At 31.5% G+C, this 12,416-nt stretch overlaps 1 protein-coding gene across 1 annotated transcript; it reads left to right on the top strand.

Moving 5' to 3' along the window:
- Positions 1-4,571: 4,571 nt before the first annotated feature.
- LOC17894186 (small ribosomal subunit protein S13, mitochondrial) lies at positions 4,572-5,889 on the top strand. The gene is made up of 3 exons (XM_006302888.2): positions 4,572-4,694; positions 5,203-5,427; positions 5,560-5,889. The coding sequence occupies exons 1-3, from the start codon at positions 4,626-4,628 to the stop codon at positions 5,728-5,730; spliced, it is 465 nt and encodes a 154-aa protein (XP_006302950.1). The 5' UTR covers positions 4,572-4,625; the 3' UTR covers positions 5,731-5,889.
- Positions 5,890-12,416: the final 6,527 nt, after the last annotated feature.

The following is a 12,416-nucleotide window of genomic DNA, read 5'->3' as shown; positions in this document are numbered from 1 at the left end:
TTTATCGTTAATTAATTTTGAGTTTTTATGCTCCATAATGATCTATTACTGGTCGTCTAATAAGTTTGTTATAGTTCACATCAAGTGCTATTCATTTAATCACGCCTGGTAAACGTTTTGTCGTTTTAAGACAACTAGTTTGAAGTTAGTTATACCACTTGTGGCCGTGTTGCTTTCAGTCGTCAGTGACTACAAAAAAAAAAAAGGAAAAAGAAGAAGACAAACATCCAAAATAATAAAAACATGTTTTAAACAACTTATTAGAAATACATAATATTATTATCGATACAAAAGTGAAAAATATCTAAAATAGAGTTTCGATTTGTCCCCGCAAGATTCGCGGTTCATACGCATTTGACAAGTATTAAATATAATTTATTGAAGAAACAAGTGTTTTTAGGCTAGTACAAAAATTATTACCATTCTAAAATTAGTGTACCGTACTTTAATAGATTTAAAATCACTTTTTAATAAGATAAATAGCATACAAAAAAAATTTATATAGATAAGGACTTACCACTTCTTATCCATTTAACAAAAGAGAAAGAAAAAGAATCACGACTTCATTGATTAATTATTTATAAATGCTGATCAGTATTGAAATCTTAATTATATAACTGAGATCTTATGATTTAAAATCTCATACACATTAATATGCAACCATTTGTTTGTAACTTCCCGTTTTGAATTACATATCGAACACCATCACGGTCTCGATTAGCCTCAACAATGTTTTGGTGAAATGGAGAATAAAAAAAAACAGTATGGTTCTCTTATTATTAATTTTTTTTTGTTTGTTTGTTTGTAACATGCACTATAGTCTAAACACATCGATCTCGCATAAATTATGAATTTGCCTCTCAAAGTTCTATAGAAAATTCCTCAAAGCCATATGGACATGCATATGGCACGTAGTTACATTTTAGACCATGAAAGAAGTTAATAGAAAAAGGAAACTTCCTAAATAAAGTAAAATAAAATAAAATGGATAAAGAAAACAAAGAAGGTGGTAGGCAGAAGAAAACGTATGGCCGCGACTCGTAACAAGGGACGTCCCGACCACTGCGGAGACGGCGAGACGCTGACTGATTTTTTCTCTTTTGTTTTCCTAAAGAACGTTGTTTCGTGTTCACAAGGGTCAATACTCAATACCATATCCAATCTCTCTACCTATTATTATATAAATAACACTCCCCCTCTTGTGCTTTGTCTTTATTCGTGATTTAATCTTATAACTTAGGGCATCCTTATTGGGGGTATTTTATGAAGCTAAGATACCCCCACTTTTCCAAAGAAAATCCTTATATAATATATTTTCTTTGAAAAAATGGGGGTATCTTATCCTCCTAATATACCTCCAGTGAGGATAATCTTATATTGGCTCTAATTTATATGTCGTACCTCTGTCTCTACTTAATTACCTCGGTCCCTAGCTAGCTATATCGACATTTGTGAAGATAACGTCCGAAATTGGAAGAGTTGGTCTTCCTGCAACTGACTGTTTTCTTAGACATGTTAGATATTTAAAGTTGACACTCTCGTATTGAATATGCTAGAACTGCACCACATATGACAAAACTTGATAGAGGTTTATATAAAATGTTCTTTTTAGTCTCTCGATTTATATTTATAGCAAAAAATATCGATGTAGATGTAGTCTTTTTGTAGCTACTCCTTTTTGTTGCGTAGTCCATTTTCCTCACCCTCTTATGAAGAAAATTCCAAATAATTTAAGGAAATTTTGGTGTAATATTCATAGTCTTTTTCATAACCACAGTTCTATGTAGCTATCGTCACCTTCTTCGTCATCATATTCCGGTTTGCCACAAAAAAAAAAAAAAAAAAGATGGTGTTTGTAGAAATTTTGTAGTCATTTGTCCTGTCGATATCGAGCATTCTGTCATCCACAAACAAGTAGTTTGATTCGAGATTCCAAGTCCGTAATCTTTTTTTAGATGGGTCGCGAAGATTTCGAACTTCGTACAAGTGTCCATTTCTATCATCAATATCTACGTCTTGTTGATATATCCTTTTACAAGAATTGATGTACACGAGCTCTATAATGTCAATAGTCCACACACACATTATCGATGCATGCATGCAAATATTATTTTGGTTTTCTTCTAAAACTCCAACGTTAAGAGTTAGATAAATTGATTACTGAAACCAGCAAAGCATGTGTACACACAGAGACCAGCCCCCAAACTAATGGTTTGTTGCGCAGCCTAGACTACATAGACCATGATCATGTGGTACGTGGGTCGAACTTGAACCAGAACGGTGAATTGGTCATCTTGATTCTTGAACAACATAATTTCTTAATTGCTTTTTATTAATGTATTCAATGGTATATGATTGGTTTGTTCACTCGAATTTTTTAAAAGAAGAAATTAAGAATATTAAGAACATTTTTGATAAAATTAAACAATTTATGGAACAACCGGTACAGTTGGTCCGGTTAAGCTCAATGATTTCAAGTCTATAGTTTTTGTCGTTTAATGAAATCATCAACTATCTACATCTGATCTTCCATTACTTTACTAATTACGATTATATAAACAAGATGATGATTAAGTTTACCAAAGACGTCCCTTATGGCTATTAAGAGTCAGTCGCAAGGATGACCAGAGTCATTAAGGCGTCTTATATTATTAAACCATGACTCCACTAATTGCTAGTTAATCAGAATAAATTTGTTTTTTAAGGTCTTGTTTAAGTAGCTCTCAGCCAACAGAGCCAAAGGATGAAACTGGATTATTCAAAGATTTGTGGGATTCCAAAAGCACTGGGAATGGCTCCAACTACGTTGGGATATATATTTTTAAAATCTCCCATTCGCCACAGTCGTTGGAGTTTTTCTATTTTATTTTTCCTAGTGGGAGAATCAAATGATCAGAGGAAATTTCTATATTCTACTAGTGGGAAAACAAATCTTAGTAAAAATAATTTATAAAAAATGTACGGAAATATACTAAAGAATTATACTAAACATATCAATACATTACTTATTTGACTCTATGTAATTATTGTGGGCAACTAGTCATATTAATTACACTAATACATACATAATTCGTATAGTTGAAAGAAGATTTTAACACTATTCTTTGCAATAGTGTGTAATAGTGGAATAAGAGGTACTGTTCATGCACGCTCTTATCATATTTCTTTGAAATAAATTAATTTTACGTCACTGTTTTGCCAGTTGCCACTAACATAGAAAATATCTACTATACTAATTTTTTTTTTGTTGACATCGCTGTAAATAAAAATTTGGCACGACCCTCTTTAACAACTAATACTATGTGGTTAACATTGTCTATTGTCTAAGTTATAATTTGTCTTAATGTGAGATGTAACATCTAATACGTTTGACCTAAGAGTTGGTTCAGATCACAAATTTGAGAAGTATCTCTCACTATATCTGTTTTGTTATAAGTTTCACCATTTTAAGTAAAAAACTTAATAAAGAGTGTTTTTTTATTGGATGTGAATTTGAAAATATCTTCTTTGAAAAATAGTTTTGAAAGGAAATATAATTAATTAATATAGACCACAAATAATATATGTCGCGTGTTAAACACGTCCGGGTCATTGTCGTACCCTTTCGCCAACTTTTTGAAGTTTCCTTCATGAAAATGACCACACATTTGATCTTGACATATGATTGTTGCATACATATAATAATAATATTCGCAAGATGCCAAATTCTACCATTACTCAAATTATGTTTTAAAACAGATACAAAATAAAAATAAACAAGTTCATAAAACTTTGGTGTCGAATATATAGAAAAAAATCGAAAGAGTTTTCACAAAAACTTCTTCTGTCTTTAAAGATATATCATATTCATTGAGATAACATAATCTTTAATGCCCGAGTTGTTTACGATCAAATCTAACCTTAATTACATGTAATTATTTATTAATTCATAAACGGACAAATTAAAATTTTTTACAGGTAGCCAAAAAACACTTAATTATGTGTAATCCGTACGTTCTTCTTATATATTTTTAAACTTGTAGTTCTCTTTTAAACAAAAGAGAAATTAATATAAAACTCCGTTTCTTTTATAAAAAAATACAAAACTCCGTTTGTTGTCGTGCTTTATTTGCTGAAGTAGTTAACGTTTCCGAAAATTACAAACACATAAATTATTGAGTCGTATTATAGTTCTCTCAGTTTTTATTCTTATTTTTGGATTTATTTTTAAGTCTTTACTCTTTCTGGTTGAGGTTCTAAAACAATAATTTTCTTTCTTTCATGATTTAAATTACTGTACAAGGAGTTGTTAATATTTCTTTGTAAATAATATTTCTTTCATGAGTTAAGTTTCCTAAAAATAATTGGACCCAAATAAACGTGTAATTAAAAGAGAGTTTGAAATGTAACAACAGCATTAAGGTTGTATATTAGAATATAATGGCCCCGAGGCCTTTCTCTGGATAAATGAAAGGCCCAATAAAAGTATTGGTTTTCAAAGCCCAATAACTCAAGAGGAGAATGAAGATCACGATTGCGTTTGCGTTTTGATTAGAAAACGCGGGCGTTTAGAAAAAGGAAAACTGAATCTTAAACCCTTTCCTTCACCTTCTCCGTCTAATCTCTGGCACTGAGCTTCGACGACGATGTTGGGTTTACGAAGATCTGCGGCGACCTTATTCGACATCAGCCAGTCTCTGCTTCGGAATGTTACGGTGAGTTCGTATCTATCAGTTCAGCGCCACATTTGGTTTTAGGATTAGGGTTTCAGTAGATCGAACCGATTCATCTCTTTTGGAAATTTGATGATTTATCCGTTTAGAATCTCTTTAGATGTGTTTATTATCTCTGGGTTTGTTTCAAAATCCGTCTGTTTTGGTTTGAGATTTTGGCTTCCTTTCCCATTTTCAAATAGGTGATAAATGGGAAAGAAATAACAATGATAACTGTAGAAGAAAGAACAAATTTTTAAAATCGAAATGGTCTAGTATATAGCTCAATGTCTAAATTATGAAATTGCCATGGTATTGTTGTCAACTGTAAAGTGTTTAACTTTTTGATTTTGGAGTATTACCAAGGTATTACTGGCTCCGGTCGAAGAATAGCTAGATTCACTTTGCTAACTCTATCACATCTTCTCATGTCTCTGTGAAGCAAAGTTTACCATTTCTCTGTTGGATTATACATCAAATTCATCAATTTAGGTCTTCTCTTTCTCTACAGTTTCATGGCGTACGTGTCCAAGGAATTCGTGTGGGGAACGCAGAGGTCCCAAACAATAAGCCACTCAAAACCGGTCTTCAAGAAGTTTATGGAATTGGCCGTCGCAAGTCACACCAGGTTCTCTGTGAGCTTGGAATCACTAACAAACTTGCCAGAGACTTAACTGGGAAAGAACTCATTGACCTCCGTGAAGAAGTTGGCCAGCACCAGCATGGAGATGAATTGGTAAAAATGTCGTTTTATCCATTTGCATTTAACTTTCTTATCGGTCTTGAAGTTACTCTTCTATCTTTCCATCTCTCATTACTGCGTTTGCTGTTTGTTTGTTTTGTTTCTGTGATTGTCGATGTTAAAAAGAGGAGGCGTGTTGGATCGGAAATACAGAGACTGGTGGAAGTAGATTGTTACAGAGGTAGTAGACATAGACATGGAATGCCTTGCAGAGGACAAAGAACCAAAACTAACGCTCGCACAAAAAAGGGTAAAAGCGTTGCAATTGCAGGAAAGAAGAAAGCTCCTCGCAAGTAGAAACAACAAACCTGTCTTTCAATCCATTCTCTGGAACTCGTAAGTTGTAATCCATGTCGCATTGTTTACAGACTTGACTTTGTCTTACTTTTTGGAGATGAAACTGATTAAATAAGCAAACATGACTTTCCAGTTCCATAGTCTTTTTTGTCATTGCTATTTATTTCCACTGCAGAGGAAGAAGAAAGCTTCATTACTGGTCCGCAATATCAATACTCTCTATCTTCCATACTATAGTCTCTGTGTGTGATTTGTCATCCTGAGACATATTAAAATTGAAGCCCAGTTATAATTTTGTTTGCCTTGTCAACGAGTTCCAAATTTATCTTCAGCTTATGACTATTTTCATCACTACTCCTCGTTATGTTAAACACGTGATCTCGTATTATCCAAGTTCAACTATAAATAAATATACGGAAACCACAAGTTCATTAATGGACCAATTTACAAAGCCCACTAAATTATTTTATAGCCCATTGACAACTCAGTGCATTCAACTGTAAATTATATACGGAAACCACAAGTTCATTAGTGGATCAAATTTTAACAAAGCCCGTTAATTATTGTGTAGCCCATTGACAAACTAAGTGCATTCAATGATGATATTATAACGTCAACAGATTAAATCCATATCAACCACGATTTCAGAATACTGTACGTATTAAATTTTGGTTGATGATGATACAAAAAAGATATGATACGGGTTGGGACACGAATCATTGGGGGGAACAAAGTAACGAAATCAAACAAGAATCACAAGAAGTGAGACCAAGTGACTTGAAACTGATATATCAGAGAGATAAATTTGGGAAAAAGACTAATCGATGGACTACTACAAGACCCGATCACATTAATTTGCTAACAGTCGTCGTATCTCCCTCTCTCTCCACTCATTTGTCTTCTACATACATAATTTTTGAACAATAACTTGGGTGGGCCTTTGTAATTTTATGGGCCCATTTTAATTGGCCTACAAGCATGTGATTCAATTTTTATTTGGTCTAATACGTAAAATCGTAATTGCAGTTGCTTGCTTGAACAGTTGCACTCAACAGTCAATACTCATGATCCTGTTCCTGTATATTATACCTCCACTTTCTACTACTTGACAAGATATATCCCCTTATTGAGACTTTTCAAATTTAAAGGAAAAAAAGCAAAAACAAAGATATTTTTCCTAGAAAAATCCATCAACTATAAGTCGACAAATATAAGATGAAAATATGTGGCAAGAGCTTTTAGAAGATATTGGGTTTGAATTATGATAATTTTGTTGTATATGTATATTAGAGAAAAATAAAAAAGTATAAAGTGGTTAGGAAACAGAAAAAGGCCAAACTTGGGATAACTACCACGGAATGGAACAAAAAGAGAGAAACAGAAACAAAATATAAAAAATTATCATACTTTTCTTTTTCTTTTTTTTTTTAAATTAATTTATATCTATCGTAAATTTGAAAAGTATATTCCCATGATCAGGAGGAGGTAGGAGCTTTAATATTGTGGCAAAATGAAGAAAATAAAATAAGAAGAAGCGTGAAATATCAAAAGCATTTTGGGGGAGAACATGGAAGATAACCCCACCATATAGCACCGCCATTCAAGAAGCTGCCTCAAACTCGAATACGTATAAATCTCATTCAAACAAATATTATCCTTATAGTTATATATCCACTCGATTTTATCTTCCTTTTCAAGAAAAATAATCTCAACCATATGTATTATTTTCATTTGGATGATGATATTTATTTGCAAAAAGTTGATAAAGATTTATACGTTGATGTCGATTTTTCATTACCTCCAAAAGGTTGTCCAGTCCATCAAGCTTTTGTGCTGCTTATGGTGCGTGGTCAATTTAGAGCTCGTTTTGTTTTTACTTTGTAGTAAGATTTAGTCCGCCCATCTTGAAGGGTTGCTGCTATTATGTGAAAATACAGAAACACACAACATCTAGTTAGTTTCTATGTTGGTCTTTATTAACCGTTATGCTGAGTTCCGTTTTGTTTCTTTAAATAACAAGACTGGTCTGGACATGCATGATCCGGTCTGTCCATTTAGTTGGTAACAATCGCAGCTATCCTAATTCGAGAAGGAAAAAATAAAAAACACAGATTAAACAACATTAAGGGTTCTATCTTTGGTGGTTGGAAACAAAGAACAACAATACGCGTCAACATGTATCACGATGTTTTTTCTTTTTGTAAGAGAAGACACCATCATTAACGTTAGGTTGATATGTCTAATTACCGGTCTAACTTATTAACTAGTAGTTCTGCAACATTCAGTTAGTACTTAATGATTCTCATTTATTAGGTAACTTTGTATTAGTTATCTTTTGAATAACACAACACAACACAACAATCAAGGTTTAAATTATATATAAAACAGTTTAGCATTTGGATTAAATTTCTAATTAATAGTAAGTAGATCAAAAAGTTTATTTTTTCTGGCTAAATAACTGTAGGAGGAAACTAAATTGTTTTTTGTTGTTGTTGTTGTTGCAAAAAATAGAAGTATACAAGAATGATAAGAAAGGGATGGTTAATAGAAGGTGTCCCCTTGTGGTGGAACCTTATGTTGGAATGTGAAGTAATGTGCCTATTTAAAAACACCAATGGCCACAATTTGATGGCTTTTCAAGTTCAGACCTAAATCGAGACCACTTATTAAGTTCTCATTTTTTTCTTTGTCTTCATTTTTAAAAAATATATTTGCCTTCGAATGTGTCAAATTTGAGATCTCATGCTTGGCCGTTGCAGAATTCATATAGTAGCATTAAATATTTCGTTATTAGGGATTAATCTTGGTTTTGTGGGGGACTTAAAATTAAATGATTTGTTTTGCCTTCTAGGGAAGACTGATAAAGTGAGAATAAAGCCTAAAAGAAAATAGCTCAAATTATTCAACAACAAAGGTGGCTACTACTAACAAATTAAGATTAATAGGTTAGTAAGTAGGCTTGACTTTCACGTTGATCCGTTTTCCGATAATATATGTCCAAAAGTTTCCTAATTCCGATTCTCATAATTCAAAAATATTGTCAAGATAAGTTGTTATAAACAATTACCACAAGCTTTAAACAATGAGTTTTATTTTCCTTTGTAGTTGAATTTTTTGGTTTTAATGTTAGGATTTTATACTAAAAAAACGTTTAAAGCCTACACTACAAACTACATAGCAATAAACAATGAGTACTTTGTAGTTGAATTATTTGGTCTACCTTCGTTGAACAACTTGGAACTTCAACTCTACCGTTCATTGATATTTGATAATCCCATAGACCCAATTAAATAAATCAATTAGACTTATACTATAAGTTAGTAAACTTAGACATAAAACTTGATATTTTCAAAATAGTTGGGAACGTGATAACAAAAGTAACAAATGCTAACAACAAAAAGGCGTGGTGGTGAAGAAGATTCACCTGCTGGATTCGGATTTTGTTTTGCATTATCGACAGTAGAGGTGGAAATATATTAAAATTTACAGTGTACTTTTTATATATATATATATAAACAATTTAGATATATTTTATTTTATTTTATAAATATAAAAGTTATATAGTTGGCAGACAATTAGACAAAACGTTTGTCTACATGATTACATGTCTGTCATACACAAACGTGTATATCTACTTAACACACACATGAATGTGATTATTAGAGAATCCCCGACTGAGTGATTTTTTTTTCCTTTTTCATTCGAAAAACAGTTGAAGTGTGTACATTAACAAGTACGATAATACTAATTAATCTTCCTATACATGCAATAGTTTTTTTTTTTTTTTTTGGTTACGAAATAAACATGTTACGGGTATATTTCTATAACAAGAATGGCGAATGGTTTTTAATAGACTAAGATTAGTAATGGTCACGTATTAGTGGTCCGTAAAACACCATTCATTTATCGTGAAAATTCTAGGTGCATGCAGAGTTTTTATTTTAAGAAAAAAACAAAGATGGGGGAGCATATGTTTCATCAGAATCTAATTTTATCCGTTGAAACAGTAAATATATATGTTCAAATCACTACTTATTGTCTCGCTCATTCAGATTTTTTTTTAAGCTAATGGCTGTGAATAATCTATTTACTGTTTAAAATATCAGTGCCTGTTATATCTCTAAATTCAGTTTACTAGTATAATAAAATACGACGAACTGTACGTACGTGACATAAAAAAAAAAAAAAAAGCAAACAAGACAAGATGGACAGACCTCTCAAACAAAATCTTTAGATCTTACTGCTCTGCTGTAATCTTCTTCGCAGTCTTATTTCCCAAATCAGTAAAATTTGGTTATTTTGAAAAATACTAGTATAACCTACGAATAAGAGATTTTTTGTTTTATATTTGTGAAATTTAATTTATAAAAGGACTTTTTAGGCATGCAAGTGTTTGGCAGACCTAGCTACTGTTCAAAGCTCTGTCTTTTTCCTATAGTTTCTCGTTTACATAAACTATTTCTTCTTTTCTTTTTAAATAATATATATATCAACATTATTATTAGTTAATTCATGCGGACAGTAAGTACAGTATTCACTTATGATATGTTCTTTTTTTTTTTGTCTCTCTGTTTCTCGAGAAAACTGTAGTCAAGCTTAGTAGTATTTTTTTATTTAATGTATTTTTTTTGGTTTCGTTAATTGTACGTACGTGGTTTGAAGATTTGTCTAATAGTATATGATATATCAATGGAAACATAAAAGCTTTTTGTATAACCTATTTGAATGGTACTACTAGTACTAGAGTATATATACTTTGCTTTGCATGAGGGATAAATGAATTTGTTGTGTGGTTTGTTAATTAATAACGTAGGTTGCAGCAAAAAGGCTCGACCATTTATGTGAAAAGAAATATGAATACTGGATCTGGTCAATGGTCATCATCCACTGCTCGTATAGTTTAAATTATTCAATACAGCTCCCCAGAGATGAGATGAAACAGTACTTTAATTACTCTCTCTTTCTTTTTTTTCTTCTTCTCAGGTTAGAATTTAATTTATTTAAATTAGGAATGTTTTTCTTGGGAATTTGGGACTCTAGGATCTGAAGATAAAAATGAGCACATAATGACACGTAATTTTGTTACTCAACAGACTATAGGAACTTTTTTTTTCCTTCAAGTAATTTGACTTTTATTACACTCTCCAACTTTCCAGTTTCCATGGTGGTCGGATTTCGTATTCTCTACTAAATAAAATTATAAACTCAACTCCCAAGTTGATAGTTAAAAGAATATATATAACTGTACTGTTATCGTGTTTTTATTTTATTTTGTGTGGGTATATATATATATACATATACTTTAAATCCGTATACATACAATGATATGAGTTTAAACTTTGGATTATATGTCGTCCTGATGTGACAAAAAAATAACTATTCGGATTAGAAGTATTTGGCAGGACTTTCTTTGCTCGCAGAAAACTAAGCATGCCCATTGGTATCGCAAAAACTTTTTTCATTATTGGACTATACTTTGTCTTTTTACTCCGTTTCATTATCATACTTAAGGCAATATTATTTATTAATTGGGGTTACTCCTTTATGAAGACAATCTCTACAAGCAAGATTATATTACTTTTATTTAAGTCGTATTATACCATTTGAATGCCTTTTATGATAAATTCATCAAACAAAATAAACTACGAAAATACCATATAACCTAGCTTATTAATCCTTGTTAATTAAAAAGAATCATGTTGAGGTGAGGATTTACAATTTATAATTTAATTTCTTACTGATTAGATTGGAGAGAATAGAGAAGATATAGTCAACCTACGCATTATTATTTTAGTTCAGCATAAAAAAAAAAGTATATAACAATAATTAAGAAAATGAAAAGAAAAGTGTAATGTGAGATGTTTATTTCAGAGTTATAGAAAAAGAGACATGTGGTCTTCTCTGTTTGCTTTCTCTTCTTTTCATGGAAGCACAACCTCAATTCTAACCTCTCTCTCTCCCTCTCTACTTTTGACCATAGTATATGTTTATAATGTACTCTCTTTTTTCTTTTGGTAAAATGAATCATAGTAACATCATATCAAGTCTATACATCCAACATACTACAATAGTCTTTTGTTTTTTCTATATATTTTTAATGTGTAGCCACATCGTTGGTCGATTTCTTTTCCACATATGAACAATTATCGTCAAAAATACATGATTATTTCCTTGTACACATTTGAGAAGTTGCATATTATTAACATTGTCACTCTAAACAGAGTTTGAATAAAATTTGGCAAAGTATCTTTGGATGTGAAAACGATGGTTAAGAAGAATAGGGATCCCATGGGAATATGTGAGACCTCTTTTGAGCATTTTAAAACATCTTTAGCTTTTACTTTTGTCTCAATTTAGACAAAATTCTAAAGTACTTCCACCACACAACCAAAAAAAAATTAGTCCAACACAAAAATATAATGAGGGAATAAATAATATATATATATATATATAGCAAATGGGTTAAAAATAAACTACCCATCCTTTTCATTAAAATTGTACACCTTATCTTATTCCCACCATCTTCAAATCTTCCCAAAAACCCACTTCTCTAAGCCTATATGTACTTTTCTTCTTCTTCACAAATTCTATATTCACAGCATATATCTTCTTCTCACCCCTCCAAAATAAAAAAAAATAAAAAAAAAATCCCCAACCCAAAATTTGTTTGCTCACTTCTTTCTCAA

The sequence above is a fragment of the Capsella rubella genome, unplaced genomic scaffold (genome assembly GCF_000375325.1).
Source record: "Capsella rubella cultivar Monte Gargano unplaced genomic scaffold, Caprub1_0 scaffold_2, whole genome shotgun sequence".
NCBI classification, from domain to species: domain Eukaryota; kingdom Viridiplantae; phylum Streptophyta; class Magnoliopsida; order Brassicales; family Brassicaceae; genus Capsella; species Capsella rubella.
Note: the sequence above shows the minus strand (reverse complement) of the source record. Positions and strands in the feature narration are given on the sequence as shown.

Bases quoted from the DNA above. Each gene is read 5' to 3' on its own strand.
- LOC17894186 (XM_006302888.2), top strand. From the start codon at position 4,626: ATGTTGGGTTTACGAAGATCTGCGGCGACCTTATTCGACATCAGCCAG. The intron at 4,695-5,202 runs GTGAGTTCGTAT...CTTTCTCTACAG, and splicing joins CTCTGCTTCGGAATGTTACG to TTTCATGGCGTACGTGTCCA. The intron at 5,428-5,559 runs GTAAAAATGTCG...GATGTTAAAAAG, and splicing joins ACCAGCATGGAGATGAATTG to AGGAGGCGTGTTGGATCGGA.